Source organism: Martes martes (assembly GCF_963455335.1).
Source record: "Martes martes genome assembly, chromosome: 10".
In the NCBI taxonomy this organism is placed as follows: domain Eukaryota; kingdom Metazoa; phylum Chordata; class Mammalia; order Carnivora; family Mustelidae; genus Martes; species Martes martes.
The window spans coordinates 102,229,258-102,251,187 of NC_137898.1; the positions used below are offsets into that span (position 1 = coordinate 102,229,258).

General features: G+C 55.2%; 1 protein-coding gene across 2 annotated transcripts in view; it reads left to right on the forward strand.

Annotated features, from left to right (window-relative positions):
- Positions 1-906: 906 nt before the first annotated feature.
- DSCAML1 (DS cell adhesion molecule like 1) overlaps positions 907-21,930 on the forward strand; it is a gene marked incomplete at its 3' end in the record, with an annotated part of 338,579 nt that continues 317,555 nt past the window's right edge. For both annotated transcript variants that reach the window (XM_080815573.1, XM_080815574.1), the window contains exons 1-3: positions 907-967; positions 16,214-16,531; positions 19,926-20,072. In XM_080815573.1, the coding sequence (XP_080671699.1) occupies positions 922-967; positions 16,214-16,531; positions 19,926-20,072 (511 nt within the window). In that variant the 5' untranslated portion in view covers positions 907-921. The remainder of the gene's footprint in view (positions 968-16,213; positions 16,532-19,925; positions 20,073-21,930) is intronic.

Genomic DNA, 21,930 nt, shown 5'->3' on the forward strand with positions numbered 1-21,930 from the left:
GGTCCTCAGCCCTCATTTTGTAACTGAGATGTCCTCCCTGGAGTCCTGTTCAATTCCATGCCAACTTTATGCAGACTGGTATAAGGAATAAACCAATTTCTGCTTGGTGAGAAAGCGGGGTGGGGGGGTTAGGTAAAGATAAAGGAGGAAGACCCCCAAGGTAGAGCAGTCATTAAACTGTTTATTGTAAATAATTGTTTAAATCAGCACCAGGTGCCAAGGGCTGAAGACAATTGGGCCCCCGGGGCCTGGGGGTGGCCCGACTCCTCTGAGGCTCCCCAGAAGGCAGGCTTGCAGAACTGGGAGGGGGGGATTGGCAGGGCACGCAGCTTTGAGCTTTGGGGTGGGGAGTAGTTCTGGGGGTCCCCATAGACTCTCGGTCTGGATTTCATTGGGAGTCAGAAACTGAGTCAGTAAACTGAGTCAGAAAGAGGCAGGAAGCATTGGCCCCAGGTGACCGATTCGGCCGAGAGACACAGGGCCTCCTTGGCCCGAGCATGGCGGGCTCTTGGCACACGTATGACACATGTCTGTGTGCGACCACAGGCTCCGAGCCGGCGGGTGGCAGGGACCCCTCGCTTTTTGGACGGCGAACCCAGGCCACGGCCGGGTGGTCCCGACCCCCGGCCCTGTCCCTGGGCTCGTGGGGCTAGGGGCCGGCTGGGCTCCGGGCTCGCGCTGGCGCTCGGCACCCGGGGTGCCGCGGGGGGGCGGGGAGAGCGGCCGCCTAGCCCAGCCCCGCGGATGACAGGAGCCAGGGAGCCGAGGAGGGAGGAGCCGCCGCCGCGGAGCGCTGGGCTGAGGAGCAGAAAGAGCGGGGCGCGGAGTGCGGGCGGCTGGGAGCGCGCTGAGCGGGGGAGAGGCGCTGCCGCACGGCCGGCCACAGGACCACCTCCCCGGAGAATAGGGCCTCTTTATGGCATGTGGCTGGTAACTTTCCTCCTGCTCCTGGACTCTTTACACAAAGGTGAGACCCGCGCGGGCGGCAGGGCGGCGGGGGCGGCGGAGCCGGGGTGCGCGCGGGGGGCGGCGAGGCGGGGTGCCCGGCGGGCTCCAGGTGCCCGGGGGACAGACCTCGGTCGGTCCTGGCGCCGGGTGGGGCGCAGCGGGGGCGGGGCGGGCACTCGCAGAGAGGTCAGGTGAGAGTGTGCCCTGGACCGCTCGGCCGGTCACCCGCGCCTGCCGTTTTGGGGCGCGCCCGCAGAGGTAGTGGTGGAGGAACCCCTCGTCTCTCCGCCCCCGGCCGGGCCGCAGCTCTGCCCCGGACCCCTCCCCCAGCCCCTTGCCCGCTTCCTGCGGCTTGGTGGCGCTGGGACCCCGGGGTGCCCTCCGAGTGGCCGGGTCCTCAGGCCGTGACTGTTCTCCCGGGAGTCCTCGTATATTCGGGCCTCGGACTCCGAGGCTTACTCCTCCTCCGCCGCCCTGCGCTCCTCCGCCGCCTCGGACCCCCTGCGCCGCACCGCATGGCGCTCACCCGCGCCTTGGCTGGATGCAGGGCGGGGAGAGCAGGGGCTTCCGAGAGCTGGGGTCCCTCGAATGGCAAGTTTGTTCTCTAGACCCAGAGGTCGCTTTGCCCCCAGCCCCGTCTCACCCCCCTGCCCCGGGCACTAGCCCCGGCTTGGCTGTGCCGCCCCGGGGCCACCTCGGGCAGCGCGCCCCAAGGTGCGAGACTCTCCGCTTCCGCGCCGGGTCAGCCGGACAAGGGGACAGTCTTCAGTTTGTGGGGGGAGGCGTGTCGCTTTCCCCGGAGAGAAGGCGTTGCTAGGGGTGGGTCCAGGTGTCCGGCATGTCCAGACCTGCTGCTGGGGCGCCGCGCACCTGATCCTCGAGGTAGCCGGGACTGGGGGTTGGAAGGGGACAGACATTTCCGACCAGAGTCACCTGGGCACTGAGTCGGGACCAGGCTGTCGCTGGCGTTAGGGCTTCCAGGCTATCGCAGAGGACGTGCCCCGGGGCGCGCAGATGGCGGGAGATGAGGCGGCCGAACTCCGCGCCCTTGCGCAGCGGAGCACACACGCTCTCGTACCAGCTCAGCTTTACCTGTTCAGCCCTCTAACTTTTCTCCTTCGCGCCCTGGGGGCGGCTTCTTCCCCCGCTTGCCCCGCCGGTGGCCCTGACCGAGCCCCAGCTCTTGACCCCTAGGCGATGGGGGAAGGGCAATCCAGCGGAGGGTTGGCGCTCCGGGAGGGGTCTCGTTTTTTTCCTTGCGGAGGCCCCCAGGGGTCTGGAGTCTGCAACCTGCCAGAGCTGACTGCAGTATCTCCCAGCTTGGGGGCGGGGTGGGGGGGGGGGAGGGTCACCCTTATTTTATTTGTAAATACCACCGGGTTAAGGCCAGACTGAAGGCCAAGATACTGTTGGGATTTGCCTAGAGATCAGGGTGCGGGGCGAGAGGTGGCCTCTGAGTCGTGGACAAAGTAGTTGAGTTTCTCAGGCCCGATGGGGCCCACTGGGTGACAGGCCAAGGCTGGTCTAGGTCGGTTAACCCCTTGTCCCCTGCTCAGCACCCTCTCCTCCCACTTTAGCGGAGTAAGAAGCCTGTCTCCCGTTCAAAACTACCCCCCCACCAAACCCCAGTCCCCCTCTCCCCAGGCTCTTCCTGCCTCCCTCCGCCCCCGCAGGCTGGCTCGGCTCGCAGCTTTAATTACATTAATATTAAAAATACATAAGGTGAGGAGCGGCAGCTTTCTCTCTCGCTAGTTCTCTCTCCGCACCCCCCCCACCCCCTTTCCATTTTGTCAGGCGAGAAAGCACAGGCTGGAGCTCCTGCACACTCTCGCTCAGCTTTGTCCTCAACCCTGCACTCCCCACAGTCCCCCACTTCTTTCACAGTAGCCCATTCCCCAGGAGTGGCTGTCCCTTAGCAAGTACCTGAAGGACGCAGCCCTCCCCCTTCCAGAAGCCTGGCATTAATAAATGAAGCCCAAGCCATTTGATAGGGAAGAAGCAGATGGGGGTTGGGGGGACGGGTGGAGAAAGGCCTGGAAGGCCACAGGACAGGCCGAGGACCAAAACCCTTCCCAACTTGAGAAGGAAGTTGCCACTGGCCCTGGGCCTGAGGGGAGGCTGGAGGTGTCAGGTGAGCTGGCTCCTTGGTGGCCTTTGCAGCCCTGCCATTCGGAGGCTCCAGCATCTGTGTCGGGCGCCAGGGCGACTCGCCAGACAGGCCTTTCTTTTCCTTCGTGCCTTAATTGGGTCTTAGGTGCCAGGCTGGTCCCCGGGGCCTGTTCTGCTTGGGGTGGCGCGGCGGTGGGGGCCGATAGAGAGGCGGCTGGGAGAGATGGGATGCGTGGAGCGCGGGGACGATGGGGTTTGGTGTATTTTCTCTCTCCTTGCCAGTCACCCCCACGGCACCAAGGAAAATGTAAATGTGAGTGTTCGAGCCTGTTACAGAAAACAATATCCTCTTGCAATAATTTGTACGTCCATCTGTGAGGAGCGGGAGGAGGCAGAGAGAGAGAGAGAAGACAAGATGGGAGAGAGCGTCCTCTGGATGGAATTAAGCGGTTATTGAATGTGTTTTAAGCTTCTGTTATTTCCATTCCTCTCGAAATACCTTTTTTTGATGAAGCCTGAGCTCAGACCGATTCCCCAGAACTGAACCGGGAAGGTGTTTTAATAATCGGTTATCGAGTCTCCAATAGCTCCCTTATTATTGTCAAAACAAATCCGGGTTCGGGCAGCCAGATGAACCCCAGTGAGGCTCTCTCCGTTGTTCCATCCAGCGGGCCAGCATCTGTGTTGTCTGCATTTGCATTTTTACTGTGTAAAAGAACAAGCTTCCCCGGCACTAAAATTCCCGTTTTCTAAAAGCCAAAATAATGGGTTGCATTGATTTTTCTTTTTTTTTTCCCCATTTCCCACCCCAGCCTCTCGGACGGGGACTCATGGTTCTTCTCTCTTGAGAAGACCGAATTAAAAGGCTTCGTCAAGCCATTAAGAAAATCTCTAACACTCTGTTCGGTGTCTAATTAGAAGTGGGGGTGGGTGTGGGGAGACGCTGGGGGAAGGTGTTTTGAAAATCTTGAAACGGCAGACACAACTTCGGGGAAGCAGGTGAAGGCCCCGTGAGCCCGGGGAGGGGGCGAGTGGGCAGAGAGGCCCCGGTTGCTGGAAAAACATGCAGGAGAATGGAATTGCCATCATGCCCGACAGACCTCTCAGATGCTTCTTGTTTCTGGGCACCAAAGTCAGCTGCCTTTAATATATCTGGGCAGCAGAATGGGGAGCTCAATTAGAAACAAAAAGCAAGTAAGCAGTTGACCCAAAGGCAGCGGTTAAGTTGAGCAGATCCCGGGAGACTGGCTGGAGAGGCTTGTTTTTCTTAGATTGAGGAACGGGGAGGAGGTGGGCAAGCAAAGGGCCGTTTGGCCCAGCAGTGCTTTGCTAAACAAGCCCCCCAGACAGCCTGGGAGCCCCCAGACGCAGGGTGGAAGTCTGCCCCAGAGCACCTCTTGGACCGCTGGCCTTGGACAGAGGGGTGCAGACCTCACGCCCCGCTTGCCGTCTCCGAGTCTTCAGGAACTCCATCTCTGTCCCTTGCTCGGTCCCCTACTCAGCCTGGGGAAGGTGGATTTTATTTGTGGATGAACTGAAGGGGAGGGTGGATGTTCAGAGAGCTTTTTTTCTGGGGTAGGGATACCAGGCTGAGAGATTCTTACCACCCACATGATCTTGAAGAGGTGTTTCTTGGAGACATTCGAAGCAGTCAAGAGGAAGAGCCCCCCAGCTCCCAAAGTGCTTTCTCAGCCCCTGCCCCGGTAGATCTGGCCGGGACCCAGGTGCCTGAATGGGGTGAGCCACAGGCAGCAGAGATGGCAGAGTGCCAGGAACCCAAGGGCAGGCCCTAGATTTGCATATGATTTGCATACAGATTTGCATGCTGACCCAGCCAGGCCAAGAGCCTTGCCCTCTCTGTGCTAGTAGCCTCTCCTCAGGCACTTTTTCCTGGCATGGCATGGGGGTGGGGCAGGAGCAGGAAGAAGGGCTGGTGTTTTGGGTCGTGCTTCTCTCCTGCCTCTGAGCTTGAGGCCTACGGGGGCTCAGGGCTGAGCTCACCCGCTAAGGCAGCCTGGAGCTTGCCGTTGGGGTAAGATGAGTGGTGATGGGCCGAGACACCCTAAGGCAGACAAGCCTGGGGTGTGGGTTGTCCCTCTTGTGCTGCAGGAAGAAGAGGGTTGAAGAGTGCGGGCGGTTGGGCTATGGGGATCCAGGGCCAACCCTAGACTTCTGGGGTGTGTGGCCTCAGAATGGAGGAAGCTGGGTGCTTGGGGCTGTGGTCAGTAGTGGGAGAAGCAGCAACTGATGGGAGGAGGTGTGATGGCACCTCCAGCTTTGGAGGGTGGTTGTGGTCTCTGAGAGAGGAGGGCAGGGCCCCTGGGCTGCTTATTCTAACATTGCTAAGGCTGCTTCAGTGGGAAGGCGGGCATGGCGGTCTCGGAGGGAAGTTGTGGAGTACTGCTTGGGGAGCAAACATTCAGGGCAGCTGGAGTGCTCCTCCTTCCCGGGGAGCCAGCTGGGACGCCTGCAGTGGGAATGTGGTTTCCAGAATGGTTTTGTCTGCATTTCCGGGGCAGGAGCAAATCCCGCCCTGGCAGGTGCGGCTCTAAGGCCTCCCAGAGGTTTTTTCTTTTTTTTTTTTTTTTTTTTTTCCTGTATATCTAATGATCCAGGAGGGCCCTGGCATCGGGTAGAGCCTGGGGGAGGGCTGGAGGTAGAGAGGGGAGGGTCAGCAGGCAGAGCTTCAAGTCGCTCCATGATCTAGTTCTTTCAATCTGAGCCTTTTATATATTGGGGTTGTAAAGAGAAAAAAGGTGGCAACTCGCTGGTGTGGTGGAAATTCAGAGTCAAAGCAAACCCTTCATTCATATCCCAGCTCCGCACTTACTAGATACTTCGGGTCTCTCAGCCTTTCTCCAGCTATTAATTGGGGTTAAGGGCGATAGCACACATAGGGTAGCGAGCATGTAGTCGGTACTCAATACATGCTCGACCTCTTCTTTTTTCCTGCACTGCTCCCACCTTCCTCCCTCTGCCCTTACCTCTGGATAGATCATCAAGTCCTGTCCTGAGTAGTTGAATCATCAGCTGCAGTTTTGGCCAAACCAACCGACTTAGACCTATAGCAGTAAAACTGTGAGGTGGCTGGGACAGGGGACATCGCTGCCTCCTCCCATCACCTCGCCCAGGAACCTGCAGGACCCATTCTCAGTGAGACAGCTGTGTCCCTGGGGAACCCAACACACTCCGCTTCCCCAGCTATAGCTAAGCCACCAGTGGAAAAGAGATGAGGGCAGAGGTTGGCTCTGGACTTGGATATGAGGGGGAGGCAAAGGCTAGTTGCACACCTGCCAAAGGAAGGCCAGGCTTGGTTGTAAATCTCTACCATAGTTGGACAGAATAAGCACTATCTTGGATTTAATGCCATGACATATGTATAAATGGGCTATGCAGGGTGAGCCCCATCCCTTGTAGCTGGTTAGATTTCTGTGTCTCTCTCTGATGGCATGAGCCTTGCTTTTTTGCAGGTAGGTTTGTGTATAGAGAACACCCCTGGTAGCCCATGACCTTGGGGGTCCCTGGACCACTTCTCCCTTTATGACCCAGTCAGCCAGAGGGAAGCAACGTAGGACCCAGAGGTCAAGTGCCGCCCATGGCAGCCTGTGGTCTATGGGTCCATGACAGCAGGAGTGGCTTGGGGGCACAACAGCCTGTGTGCCCTGCTTAACAGATGTTTGTTTTGTGCTGCATTAGCCTTGGGTACCACTCCTGCCATCCAGCTGCTACTCCCCTCATCCGTTCAGACCCACCTCCCCCATGCCCTTGCTCTCCCTGGTGCTCACAGTGACAGTTTCCAAGGTCACCACCATCTTCATTAAGAACAGGGTTATTCAAATGCTGGTTGCATATCCATTATGCATGTGCGTGTATGTGTATGTGTTGGAAAGAAGGTTGTGGGCCTACATGGCAAAGCTCAGCCTGATTTCAGCAAGTTACCTAAGAGTTCCTATACCTCTATTTCACCATCTGTAAAATGGGGGAAATAACGGCACCCTGACTGTTCCACGGGGCACCTGTTCTTATGTGTGTACAAGAAGGATAAGGGGCCTATCATTGTGTGTCATGTGACAACGCTTTGTAAATCAAACAGGGCAACCTGTGAACACATGTAAACACCACAGTAAAACGCTTCTAGCCTCATAAATCCTTTGCTGAAATGTGAGGTATAATTACTGTCACTTCATCAGACAGGAACAACCAAGGTCTCCTAGGCCAGGCTGGCAATTGTCCTCTTGGAGTTGACTTGGCCTGTAGTTGCCCCTGTGGCCCCAGGGTGCGGTCGGGGAGGGAAGCACCTACCTCTGCTCGCTCCCCAGGTCCAAGGATGAGGGGTTATCCCATAGTCCAGAGGAGTCCGTAGTCCAAAGGTGATTCTCACTGCTGAGAATCCCTAGTCCCTTGTGGGAAGAGCATGAGCCATGGGGTCTAGGGGTCTCAGGACCTGCTTTTGGGGTGTGAGCGAGAGATCCGATGACTGTCACGGGCAGAAGTCCTCCAGGTTGGAAGGCACCTTTGAGGACCCAAGCTGTCCCCTCATTCCTCTGCTCCGGCGCTTCCGGGCACAGAAAACACCTTCCTCTGAAGGCAGCCTGTTCTGAAGGCCACACGGTTCTGACTACCACAGAGCTCCTCCTCTGAATCCGCCGAGCAGTCTGGGTCTTGGGCCTTCTGCTCCCGGGCCCTGGGTCTGCCTTTTAGGCCACAGGGATGCCGGTGAAGCCCTCCTCGGCTTGACAATGCTGTGACCATCTGCAGACAGATGTCTGCCCCGGAGGCCACTTCTGCAGGCACCCAGCTCCCCTGCTCGCTCTCCTGCTCCCCCATTAATGTCTTGGCCTTTCCCCACGAGGCCCTCCCCCTCATTCCTGCGTTGCTGGGCTCTACAGGCGGGGTGGCCAGAATTCCAAGAGCAGTAGAGACCGCGTGGGGACTGGCGAGCTATGTACCTGGGGTGAATTCCTGTGCCCCTCTGGGCCTCAGGTTCCCCATCTGTAAATGAAGGAGATTGGACAAAATAATCTCTTAAATCCCTCAAGCGTTAACAATCTAAATCAAGGACTCTCTAGGGACAACTGTGCTGTCTGAGCCGCCTCCCTGGAAAGACCTTCTGGCCGTGAGGGGCCTTCCCCTCCCAGGGCCTGTCGACCAGGGGCTGGGAGATTAAAGAGTCTGTTCGGCTGTCAGCTGTTGGCTCATAACTCCTGGAGCCGGTGGTGAGGGGCCTTGTAGGTGGAAGGATGACTGATCTTTACTGGGTCTTACAGGTTTCTGGTTGCCAGTTATAGGAACTATGTTTATGCTGAGAATCGTTAAAAACAAAATAAAAAAAACCCTCTGGGTTTTGGGGAGGTGGAGGATTGGGCATTTGGAGCCGTCCTGCTCATCGGGATAGGACTGCTTCCCTAGGGAAATTTGCGGATGGAGACTTTCTGGTCCTCTCCAGGACTAGGGTAGGGGCTGCTGGCATTCAGCTGTGGGAGGGTGTCCCAGGGATGAGATGTTGGAAGGCTGGGACAGTCCCAAGTACATAAGAAATGTCATACCCCACACGGCTCTCCTTCACCAGAAACCCCCGTCATGGTGTGTGCACACCCTGGAGACAGTCTGAGTCTAGAATGTGATGTGCTCATTGAGAAATGCAGCTATGGCTAGTGCGTGAACACACCGAGATTACTTGACCTAATATCCTGTTTTCTTCTCTCCTTCCTTCCTTCCTTCCTTCCTTCCTTTAAGTTTCAGAGGTAGAATTGAGTGATTCCCCATTTGCGTATAACACCCAGGTTCATTCCACCAACTAACCTCCTGTTTCCTTATCTGTAAAATGGGGTCTTGGGCAGTAGCTACCTTAGAGGTGGTTGTAGGGGTTAAATGGACTGTAGTGCCAAGCAAGGGCTGCTCACAGTGCCTGGCACAAGATAATGTTACAGAGAAATGGTGATGGTAAGCGGTGGGGCAGGTGCGCTAGGTTTGGGGGAAGCATGGGACTTGGTCTGGGCTGCTCAGTCTTGTCCTGGGGCAAGTTCCAACTCAGAGGGCCTGTAAATGCTCTGACACGGTCTGGGGAGACTCGCCCTTCTCCTCCCCAGGGTCTAGCCTCAGGATGTCTCAAAAGTGTGAACACATGGGAGGCAGGTTTTCTGATGTAGGAGCCAGACCCTGTCCTGACCCGGGTGTTGGATGGACAGGGTGGTTGTGCTGAGGTCCCATTGGTGGATTCCCTCTGGACCTAGTTTTTCCAACTGTGGGATACAAACAGAGTGAGAGCAAATAATCTGTCTTGTGTGAAAACCTTTGTATGCAAATGCAGCATGGTAATGAACTTGGCAAATTAACCCGAGAAACTCACCAGGCCAGATCTGCATTAAAAAAAAAAACTCTGTGTGAGGCCTGGGGGCAGCAGCATGCGGCCATTGCAATGTTTTGTGGCTATTGATCGCACCACTATTATTTTATTAACTCGATCACCGAATTAAGTTAATTAACATGGTGCTAAGGCCCCCGTCTGCCAAGCCCTTGAAAACCGGCTATTGTTGGAAAAGGTGATCTGGAAGTCTGGGGTGGCCAATCTTCTTCTCTCTAGGGAGCGTTACTCTGACTTGTAGACAGAGGACCACATGCATCAGAAATAGTTTGTAGGCCCTCGGTGAACCTGTTAGGTAAGGATCTGCATTTTTAACCGGTCCTCCAGCTGATCATACATCATGACGTCCGAGAACTGTCTTTACTAGCTGTCGCTAGTGCGGTAGGTGAGAGGTGAGTATTTGCGGTGGGATATTTACTCCACAAATACCGCTTGCCTGTTAAGATAATACTCCTAATAATAGCAACAAATACATACGTGTTGCTAGGCCCTCAGATTCCAGAAAATGTCCTTTACATGAACGCATCCAACCTAACAATCCTTGAGGTCACCCCCATTTGATGGATGGGGAAACTAAGGCACGCAGAGGTGAGGTTATCTTGCTTATAAGTGACAGAGCCTGGATTCAAACCCAGGGAACCTGGCTCCAGAGTCTTGGCCTTGAACCACTGTGCAAAGTGCCGGGAGCCGTGAGGCCCAGGGGATAGAGTGGTGACTGGGATAGGAGCTCACAGCCCTGCCTGCTTCCCCTGCCCTGTGGCCCTGGGACCCACGTGCTATGTGCAGGTGTGGACACCCCCTTGCCGGCTCTTGCCCATCTCTGGGGGGCGGGTTGCAGGTCCAGCCCTGACAAATGCTCCTGGTTGAAAAGTCCAGTGAATGAGATGAGTAAATATTGTAAAGGAAGAGAACAAAGTGACTCACTTCTCCCAGTGGAGGCGGCGAGGTGTTAATATTTCAGTTCCCTTGGGTTGTCGTTGGTGATGACTGGGGGTGATGACAAGGGGGTACTTTAGTGTCCACCTGGGAGGAAGCCCCAGTGGGCCAGACACCCCCAGCCCAGCCCAGGCCAGCAGGGTGTGAGCCCATGGGTGTCCAATACACAGGGTGTCAAGTTCCCTTTGCCCAGCTAATCCGGATGGCCAGACGGCGGGCGGGCCAGTGCTGGAGTTGATGTGATGGATATTTAGGTTTCTGTGGTGACCCTGGGGGCAGCCCAAATGCCTCGGGGCGATTTCTGGTTTAAAAATATTGCGCTGCTATTTCTACGCTTCTAATCTCCCGGCGATTTGGAGCCTGTTTTCTGAAACACGGCATCGGGGCGGTGTTCCACGTTAAACGGCAGAGAAGATTAAATGGGTTTAAGTCTGGGCGTCTGTCACATCACATCCAAGCCCATAACTTCCATTTTCTATTAAAAATCCATTTCCCCCTTTGACCAGAAGAAGCTTTGCTGTTGATCTGAATGTCTCTCTCTTTATTTATGAAGTGTTCCCCCCTCCTCTCGTTCTCTCTGTAAATATGCCTGCTTCTGTCTGCAGAGAAGAAAGGGCTGGGCAGGGGGGCGGTGGGGGGAGCCACTGAGATTTGAGGGGGAGGTCGGAGTTTCCTGTGTGAGGACATGGTTTCCAAACTGGGACTGGCTTCCAGAGAAGAAGTTGGGGGGCCTTCCTAGGGCCCCAAACTTTGAACTCTCCAGCATTTAGGCAGAAAACACTCGGGCTGGGGACCGACGGACCTTGACTGAAGGATGGCTCTGCCTCCTCCGAGCTGTACAGTCTCCCCATGAGCCTCTTTTTCTTTACTGATAAAATGAGACTAACAGGACCACCTTAGAGCTTTGTGTGAGGGTTAAGTGAGAGAATGGTCTGGAAGCGTGCAAGCAAGCCCAGTGCCATGCATGCAGCGGGGGCTCAATCAATGTGAGTCTCCTCTCTTTGGAGAACTTGTACCGTTAGCTAAGCCACCAAGCCTTCAGGGACGTAAGTGTAAGGTCAAGATGAAGTTAGGCACAGAACTACAAGAACCTGCAGGAACCCAGTCACCAAGCCTGCAAACCGCACCCCCATTGCCTTCCACCACGGAGGGGCCAACACGCCCATCCAGCTGCCTCTTCTCCCCAAGCCCAGCCAGCGCTCCTGCCTGGAAGGTTTCTGTGGGGTCCCCCAAACATGCGGTCCCCTGGTTGCCACAGAGGCATTGTTCAGGCTGGTCTCTCTGTGGGAGTGCCTTCATTTAGATCTTCCTTCCAGGCTCAGCTGGAGCTCCCCCATGCCCAGCTCTGTCCCCTAGCTGCTGACTAACTTGCATGTCCCCTCAGGGGGCTCCTCTCAGAACTGGTACTTTCCACGCACATCCCCCAGGGCTCGGGGCTAACCTTCCCTATTCTCCATCTCCTTTACCAGCTCCTGGAAGGTGGTGTCTCCCACCCATGGCTGTGGTTCTGCTGAGCGTGTGTCTGGTGCTCCCTAAACATCCCCAGAAAGAATAGGACTTTTCTGGCCCCCTGGGGTCCGAAGGGACCTGGGAAAGGGAGTCCAGAAGGGTGCGGGAGTCAGCTGAGAGGAAGTAGGGGTGGAAGAGGGTCTTGAGTTCTGCAGGTTTGCAGAGTGGAACCGTGGGCACCCTGGACCCCTTGGAGGTCACGGGAATGCAAATAGCAGTCCTGTCCCTCTTAGTCACACATCCTCTCTGTAGGGAACCAAATTCTTCCACATTTTCTTTTCCCTGCTTTGCAGTCCTGGAGGGCAGGTAAGATGGTGCAGTCCCTGTCTTTTTTTTTTTTAAGATATTATTCATTTATCTGATAGAGATCACAAGCAGGGAGACTTCCCTGCTGAGCAGAGAGCCCGATGTGGGGCTCGATCCCAGGACCCTGAGATCATGACCTGAGCCGAAGGCAGAGGCTTTAACCCACTGAGCCATCCAGGCACCCCCAGTCCCTGTCTTTTTGACTGAGGACATGGAGGCTCAGAAAGGCTGGTGGCTTGCCTGAGGTCACACAGCAGGTCTGGGGTGAGCTCCGGGAGAGAAAGCAGTTCATCAGACACCTACCAGGGCTCTGTCAATTGTACCCCACTTCTGTGCTGCTCTGAGAGCTTGCTGAAGCTTTGTCCCTGCTCTGAAGGTTCGAACGGGGGCCTGAGAAGGAGGGGAACCCCCCACCCCCGTAAAGGCGGGAGTGAGACCCTCGCTACTCCCCCTTTTATGGCTGGGTGACTGAACATACCCATGGCTGCTGCGGCCACTCACGGGTGCCCCTTGGGCCAACAACCTTCATCTTGGTACGAGGCAGAGATTTGGGCTACTGGGTGGTCAGTGCCTCGGTTTCCCCTTTATAGATTTGTTCAACTCCTATCTCCTGGCAGGTGGGATGAGGCTAAATTAATGTTTATTAGAGGGTTTCTGCATTCTGGGCTGACAGGTGCCTTGTGGTGGTAAAGTATGGGCCTGCCGTAAGTGCGGGACGCTATTGTTTTACACCTGAGGGTGATGTTTCATAATGGCAATGCACTGTCAGAGCCCTAAGCAGAAATGAATGGTTTGTCTCATCCTCCCCTGCTCCCCCAGACTCAGAAGACAGCAGCTCACATCCCGAGGTGAGAGAAATATGAGGCTACTCACCTTTTGCTATCAATCTGCCGTTTCATCAGCCCTGACAGGTGGCTGGACAATCCCGGTCAATTCATCAATTAAATCTACCCATTTGTAGTTGCTGAGAACCCCTTGTCCTTGGCTCGGGCAGGATCCAAGGCTCGGAGTGCAGGAAGGCTGCTCTCATCGCGGCTGGGGCTCCTGGTGGGAGCAGAGGGCGCCTGGGGAAAGGGGCAGGCTCGCAGGCGGGGGCGTGGCACGGATTTCTGGCAGGGAGAGCTAGAGACTAGGACGGTGTGTTTGGGGTGGAGTTGAGACGAAAGGAAGGATGGGGAGAGGTACCCAGCCTGGGAAACTAGATTCTTTGGTTTGTCTTCAGCGTGGTTCACACAGTAGAGCAGCTCCGTCCCTGGGCCCTGAAGTAAGTCCACGCTGGGCTCCAGTCCCAGCTCCGGCATTGACACTGTATTTCTTTGGAGAAGTTAGTTAACTTTGAGTCTTAATTTCCTTATCCGTGAGGTCAAAATAACATTAATACCATCCCCTAGGGAGCCATGAAGATTAAGTGAGATAATATCTATAATGGGTCTAGCTCCGAGCCTGACCTACAGTTAACAGTGAAAGCTGTGGTGGTGGTTCTAATTGCTGGCGGCATTATTATTACTGAGGGCTACAGCGTAAACATTTTCTTACCCTGTTCTTGAATCCGATAATTCTAGAATTCCTCTCTGTCAGGAACCTTTCTCAGCTTTCCATTTTTCAGGCACAATGTAGAGTCTTTCTGTCCCGTGATGGATTTTGGCTCCCCTAATCCATAAAGCTGCCACAGAGAGAGTGTCTGATTAACTAGGTTGTCTCAGGAAGCATCCAGAACCCCAGAGTGATGTCCCTGCTCCCACAGGCTAAGCATTGTCTGAAATGTCGCCTTCAATGATGGCCCCTCCCACAAGGAGTGTGTGTGTATCTATGCGTGCAGGTGTATTAATCTTGTACTTGGCCATCCAAATGTGGATGTTGGTGGCCAGGTAGTGTTTGAGGAAGGTGAAATCCACCTTTTTATTATTGCAATCATCTACTTGTACAGAAGTCAGACTCGGGGCTCAGATCTCCTGTGTCTGCATCCCAGAGCCCTCACTCATCGGCTGTGTGGTCTTGGGTAAGTTGCTTTGATCTCCTAGGGCCTTACCTCCCTCATGCGTAGGCTGGGATGACACAGCAGTACCTACCACATAGGGTTGTTGGAATGTTGAAAGAAGCCCCAGAAGTCGAGTGCTGACAACAGTGCCTGGCCTGTAGAAGACGCTTCTCAGATGCTTGTTGAAGGAATCTCACTAAGGAGATCTCCCAGAAAGTGAGCAGGCCCACGGAAAGGGAGCCTGGCAAATTTGGGTGCTAAGGGAGGTCTTCCTAAGCCTTCTTTGCTGACCCGTGCAATGCTGTGATTGCATGATCTTGGACAGTACCCTAGCCACTGGGGGTGAGGCACGTTTCTGAGCGTCTGAGGGTCCCCTCACCCATCAACACTGGGGCTTTTGCCAGGGGAGGCAGTGTGAGGAGGAGGAAGGAAAGATTAGACCACGACCTCCCCAAGGGCCTTGCAGCCACTAGGGGTGTGGTGTCCGGAGGGGACAACGAATCCATTTGCTGTCAGGAGGATGCCCCTGACACCCCAGCGAGGAGCCCAGGGATGTGTTTTCCAGCACTGCTGCTAATGGCTTCATCGGAGCTCTTTATGAGATGATGTGAATTGCTCTGACCAATGAGGCTTAATCGCCTTCCTCAACAAGCTGCCCGATATATTCCCCCTGGAGGCTCGTCTCAGAGTTAAGCCAAGAATATTAATACAGTCTGGATGCAGGCCCTCCTCCTCCTCCTCATAAAGTTGTGGAAATTGAGGTCAAGTTGGGTCCCCTGCAACGTTCTTTAAGTAAGCATCGGAGTGGTCTGTTTGCTCCTTGGTCTTCTGGGCGGAGGGGAGGGGCTTGCAGCTGGAGACCTGGGACTGGGCCCTCTCTTCTCCGGGGCTGTCCCCACTTGTTCCAAGGTGGCCCTTGTTAAGGTGGCTCCTTAGCAGGGAGGAAGGGTCGGATTCCACCATTCAGGGCTGTGGGCCATCAGGCGGGAGAGACAGAGGCCACGTGCCGGTGTGAGGGTTGCAGACAGCTGTCCTTGGGGTCAGGTGGCCCTGGCCCCGTCAGGCGGCTGCGGGCTGAGCATGTTCTCCCGCACGATGGGGTGCTGTAGTGGGAACCTGTCAGACAGCTGCATGAGGTCTTTGCAGCTCCATCCACCACCCCCGCCGCCGCCACCCCCAGCATTTTATAAGCGAAGGAGCCAAGGAACAGAGAGGGGAAGTGTCACCACAGTTGGTCCATGTTGGGGCCTGGTTTAGAACCTGGGTGGGCCTCTTGCTTCCCCACCCAGATCTTATCCACCCACCGGAGCGCTGGTCCTCATTCGACCCTTGGGGGTTGGGCCTTTCCCAGAACGGCCTCCTCGGGTGGGAGACCCTCTCAGCATCTCCTGTAGTTTTCTCTGCCCCAAGCAAGCATCCCCCTTCCTCTTACAGCTTGGTGGTCCCTAGACCCTTTGCCTTTCCCCTGTGTATGATAGGAAGTGCACGAAGACCTTCCCTAAGAGGGATGGGTTCAAACTTCTGTTCTGTAGCTTATTAGCTGTGTGATCTCTGGCGTGTCACCTAACTACTCTCAGCCTATAAAAGGGGATGATTAAAAAAAAAAAAAAAGGTGAGGCCAGCTCTTCTCAGGGTTGTGTGGATGAATGGTGGTCATGGTGTGAACCTGCCTGCCGTGTAGAAGGTGCTCAATAAACGCTTATGATCCAAGCAATTTCAGCGTCTCTCCTAATGTCAGCAGTGGATGCCGATAGTGGATCATGGCTTCGGACCCTTTGACCTCGCAGAGTGATGGCCAATCTCTTCTCCGTGGGCTTGGCTTGGCCTGAAAAGGGGGATGTCTTTACCTTTTGCCACTCTCATGCGAGGCTGGAAGCTTCTGTGGGGCAGGAACTGTCTCCTATCTACCATGCCAGTGGCTGGGGTGTAGTCAGCGCTTATGGGGTGCTTCCTGGGTAACCGGTGTTTGAAACATGAGTGGGGGTGGGATGCACGCCTCAGGGGCTTGGGAGGTTATTACCAAAACGCGAATAATCCAGCCCACCCTCTCCCCTTTCCCGCAGCTCGCCCTGAAGATGTCGGCACCAGCCTCTACTTTGTAAATGACTCCTTGCAGCAGGTGACCTTTTCCAGCTCCGTGGGGGTGGTAGTGCCCTGCCCGGCTGCGGGCTCGCCCAGCGCGGCCCTTCGATGGTACCTGGCCACGGGGGACGACATCTACGACGTGCCGCACATCCGGCATGTCCACGCCAACGGGACGCTGCAGCTCTACCCTTTCTCCCCCTCCGCCTTCAATAGCTTTATCCACGACAATGACTACTTCTGCACCGCGGAGAATGCGGCCGGCAAGATCCGCAGCCCCAACATCCGCGTCAAAGCAGGTGAGGGACCGGCCACCCGCTCCCTGTGGGGTGGTGGTGGGGGCTCCGTCTGGAGGGTGGTGATGGGGAGCGGGCAGAGCCCCCCTTCTGGGGAGACATGGGTGCCATCCTGAGGGCGTGGCGTGGCAGAAGTCCGCCTCTCAAGGAGAGTTTTCGAGCGTTTTGGAATCTTAACTCCCAGTTTACTGCGTGTCCTTAGTCAAAGAGAACGCTTCTCCGCGTCTACACTTTCTCCTCCGGGAAGCTGAGGCCGGTACCTGCCCCAGTCATCGCTCCTCGAGGTGGTTAACCGAGACAGCGCTCCTTTCAATCCTGGATTCATTTCAGGGCTTGATTCTTGGAAAACACACCCAGTTGAGTTTCTTTCTTTTAAACACCCTCTTATTGAAACATCTAAAGAAAAGGGCTCATATTATAAGTAGATCGCTTGGTGAATTTTCACTAACTTTAATATCCAGAAATAAGACACACAAGATCAGCCCGTCAGAAGCACCCTTCATGCTCTTTTCTGTCACCATTCCCCTGGGGGAAACCATTGTCCTGACTTCTCACAATACAGGTGTTTGCCTGTTTTTGTACTTTATATAAATGGAGTCCTACAGCAGGTGTTTTTTTGAATCCTCTGCACACTATTGTATTTGTGGGATTTGCCCCTGCTGCTGTGCCTTGTTGAATGGGGTTGCTCATTGTCATGGCTGTGTGGTGATTCTATTGTTCGACTCTACTGTGTTTATTTATCCATTCTGCTGTTGATGGATCTTTGAGTAGACTCTGCCTCATGAGAACAGGCATTTAGGTAAAATTCATGACGGAAAATCTGAGCAGTGAAGCATTTTGGTTTTCGGAAGGGTCGACGGAGGCCAGGAAGTAGGGGTTTCTCAGCTGTTGTCTTTAGAGAAAATAGAAAAGCTCATTTCTCAGGGTTAGGTCCGGAGTCCAGGGAATGGCTTAGATCAGCTTCTCTTAATGCGGATGTCACGAAACTCTGGTGTGTCGTCATCGTTTCCAAGGTGTGCCTTAAACTGTAATGAAACACTGAAGTTTGGAGAACAGTTTTCTTAGGAGAGCTTTTTTGGGTGGGAGAGGGCAGGGAGTGTTTTAGCTAGCCCACTGTGATGGTGCCGGGCTCTGGGGTGTCATCTTTCCTGGTGAGTGTGTCGGGGGAGAAGAGTAGGCTCCAGGGAAAGTCTCCCAGCCTGCCTGCCAAGGGACGGATCCTGCAAGATCTCTGACTTCCAGGGTCCTTCTGCCTCAGGAGAGCCTCTCACAGGCCCGAGGTTCCAAGTAGCTAGGAACGGGTGTATACAGGGGTAAAGTGGGGTGGGTGCTCTTAATTAAAGAGCCAGTCTTCCTCCTGTTGGCTTGCTTTGAGGGGAGATGTGAGCTCTTGGAACCCAGGACCATGCCCAGGGTATGTCCTGGGGCTCCCCGTGGAACTTCTTTTCAGGACGAGGTCCTTTGCTCTGCTCCCCTCACACCACAAGGTGCTGAGCTGGGAGACCCAAGGCAGGCGTTTGGTGCAGCTCCGGCCCCCCGCGCTGGAGGATTGGGCGAAGAGGAAGTAATGTCCTAGTTCCTGTTACGTGCCTGTCACTGGGTTAGGACGCAGTTTTCACAGTAATCCCATGAAGTGTTTCTTAAAAGTGAGGGACTGAGACGAGGAGAGGGTACGTGGCTTGGCCAAGGGCCCATGGGTCAGAGGTGTCGCTGGAACGACGAGCAGCCTTTTTGCGGTGCTTCCCTGGGCCAGGCCTTCGACACGCTGTTGTCACCACTGTTGTGTCCTTTTACAGACAAGGAAATGGAGGCTCTGAAGGCTAACCAGCAGGGTCACGCAGCAGCTCGGAGGAGGAGGCAGGGGATGCCGGCCTGCTCCTCACCTCTGGTCTCTGCCGGCTCGCTGGGACTCTCCCAGGGGGTGTGCCCCCAAACCCCAGTTTTTTCTTCTCTTTCACTTTGCTTCCCTCCTCTGCTCACTCCCCCTTGGCCTCCTGCCTGCTCCCCTCACATCCACCGGCTGTGCCCTGCTCACACCCATGGAAGGCCAGACCACTGCCCCAAAGAACAGGCAGAGTGGCTCCCCTCCCCTCCCCTCCCCTCCCCTCCTCTCCTCTTCCGCTTCTCTGTCTCTCCTCCCCCTCAGCTGTATCTCCTCCCCGGCACGTCACCCAGAGGCAGGGGAAGAAGAAAGGCCTGGGGAGGCTGGGCAGGGCTGGCCAGACTAGAGACACAGCCAATTAAGCGGCTCTTGATGAAGCCAGAGGGGCTGCAGGTGCACAGCCAGAGGGCCGCGGGGCCCTGAACATCACCCTGGCAACCGTGGCCGGGAGAGCAGGAGGGCACGCTGCCCAGGTGCCTGCTGAGGGACAAGGTCGGGAGGCAGTGGGGATCTGGATGCACCAGCGCTGCTTGGCAGAGGAGGGGTGGGAGGATGGAGTGAGCGCCAGAAGAGGCCAAGCAGAGGAGGACAAGGCAGAGGCAGAGGCCGAGGATGGCCCCTGGGCCCCACCTGCAAGGCCCACCAGCCCACCCCCCGGGACCTGACTTGTAGACTGGAGGCAGGTGACCGTGCCCCGTGAAACCAGCCCTGGGACTGAGGCAGGGGGTCTCCACTGCACACGCTGCAGGGAAGGAAGAGCTAGTTTTTGGAAGCTGGGGCAAGCCTGGGGGCCAGGCTGTAGGCAGTGTCAGGAGGTAGGAGGAAACAGTAAGGATACTTTGTTTTGGAGAATCTTGGAGACCGTCCATTTTCAGAGACATCGCAGTTTTAAATATTCTCTTCCATTGTCCTTATAAACCGCCAAGCCCTTCCAGAAAGTCCCATGTGTCAACTACGTTTTTCCCAGGCCACCTTTCACATTGATGTGGCACAAAAGTCTGTGGTTGAATCACGTGTCACAGTTCTTATTTTTGGCAAATGACGGTCACCATGTCCCCAGCTGTTGCCACCATGGGCCCAGGAATAATGTAGGAAATCAAGTGTGGTTTCCTTAGAGGAATCCTATCGCATTTCCTTGTTACCTACATACCCTCTTGCTGGATGCGATCCCAACGTTGGAATTAGGTGCTACCCCAGGCCCCTCCAATCCAATGGTTTGTTAAATACTCACTGAAATTACAAAAGTTCTAAGTTGGACTCACAGCCTTGCAGGGGGAGACTGGATATTTCTGAGGGAGCAGGGAGGAGGTTGCTCAGGCAGGAGTAAGATCATGGCAGGAGCGTCTGGGCTTAAATGGTTAAGCTAGTTAAATGGGAGGTAGGGGAGGAGGTGTTGGGGGGCGAGGCCTGGGCTGCTGAGGGACCTGAGGTGGCTCTCTGTTCCCTTCTTGGGCCCCCACTGTGTCCCAGGCTTGTGACACCCCCCGTTTTCCTCACCCCCTCATCTCTCTGCAGTTTTCAGGGAACCCTACACCGTCCGGGTGGAGGATCAAAGGTCAATGCGTGGCAACGTGGCCGTCTTCAAGTGCCTCATCCCCTCTTCAGTGCAGGAATATGTTAGCGTTGTGTCCTGGGAGAAGGACACGGTCTCCATCATCCCAGGTAAGGAGCCCAGTGGGGCCGCGGCAGGCAGGGGTGCTGCGGGGCGGGGGAGAGACGGAGCAGAGGTGCTGAGCTGGTTGTCGAGCTGAGCTCTTGAGGCTGGTTCTGGTGGCTGATTCATTCTCAGTGTTCTGGTGAGGCTTTGGCCCCAAAGCGTCTCTGGTCTCGTCTTGGTATGTGGTCCGTCTGTGCCGGTCGGTGAAACCCAGGTGCTGGGGGCCTCTGCTGGGTGTGCCGATGTCCCATCAGTTAGAGGATGGATCCTACTCCCCCTAAAGAGTGGGACCCCCATCTTTCTGGCTCCTGGGTCTTTGCGTGCCCTTGTTCTTTGCAGTGGGAGGTGAGGCTGGAAACCCCTTTAAAGTGAAGGGCTTCAAAGTGGGGGAGGGGAGCCGGGGCTGGCGTTGTCTGCGTTCCCGCGTGGAATGACTAGAGCTTGAGCACCGGATCTTCAGAGGACCAGACCTGCGTTTCATGTGTACAAGAGTTTTTTTGTTTTTTTGTTTTTTTCATGAGTTGGCTGAAGACCCCGTTAGGATTCTAGCGGGCCTCGCCCTTGCCTGGTATTGGGGGATGAGGTTAGTACCATGTCGTAGGCTCACCTTGTTAGAGCAAGCCTTCTGTTACTGGTTTCCTTTCCCTTCAACAGGAGGTCAGGTCTGGAAACCTTAAGAGAGGACCTCAAGTCCTCAAAATACCTCTTGGCCTCTGGTTACAAAATAGTGGGTTTTCGCCCCCCATGGCTCCGGCGTGACTGCCTTCATCTCGGCATCATGTGTGGACTCTCCTGCTTTTTCTTCATTTCTCTGCGGAGGACCTTGGTTTTCCCTTTCTGTGAAACAGGGGAACTTGGCCAGGTGCTGAGCGCCCCTGTAGCCTCGACGTCCCATCATTGGTCAGACGGAATGATTCCAGCTGCCAGGTTTCCGGGTTAGCCGGGGGAGGCAGATGTCAATGCATCACACCTGTAAAGCCAGGGTTCTTAATCCTGCTACACCCCTGATTCCCGGGGGAGCTCTTTGAAAAACACTGGTGCTTGGGACTGACCCCAAATCAGTATCTCTGGGGGAGAACCTGTGATCAGTGTTTTTAAAGCTCTTTCCACGGTTCCGACAACCTAGCTAGAAGAGTCCATACTTCGGCTTATTTACAGCCAACACCGCAGGCTACCCTTCTGGAGACGTTAATTTGTGTTTTGCTCCTGGTACCTTTTCCTTCTCTCAGTTCCAAGCAGATGGCCAGGCCATTATGTCTCCCAGCCTCAGAGCTCCTAGCAGGACGGGAATCCAGATCTACTTGAAGACAGCTGCTCTTCCTTTTGTAAAACCATAAGCTAATAGGAAAGGTTGGGATGGGTGTCCTGGCTGGGGAAGAGAGCCTCTGAGGACAAGGAACAAATGGGAGGCAAACGAATCCCGGGGATGGGGAATGGGACTGTGGGCCACTTAGTGGGTACAGCTGGGCAAAGCGGTTGGCCCCCACAGTGGGTGGCTGTGTGTGGCTCCACGTGGTCTGGGATGGGGGCCAGTGTTCTGTGTCCAAAGGAGGCATTAGGTGCACAGCCAAGACCCAAATTGATCATGCAGGGAGGGACAACCGGGTGGGGAGAGAATCCAGACCTTGGCACATCCCTGGAGGAAGCCCCAGTAATAAAGATTGAAGGTCCCACTTATCCAACAGAGTCTGATTGAAGGCACTTTGCAGAACGTAAGTGTGGTATTTCTTACACACTTGAGTTTGTGGACTCAAGAGTTATACTCATTAAAATATCATTAATTATTGGTAGTAGTATTAAATAACAATGATTATTATCTGAGTGCTTACTGTATGCCAGGTAGTGGCTAAGAAACTTTCATGT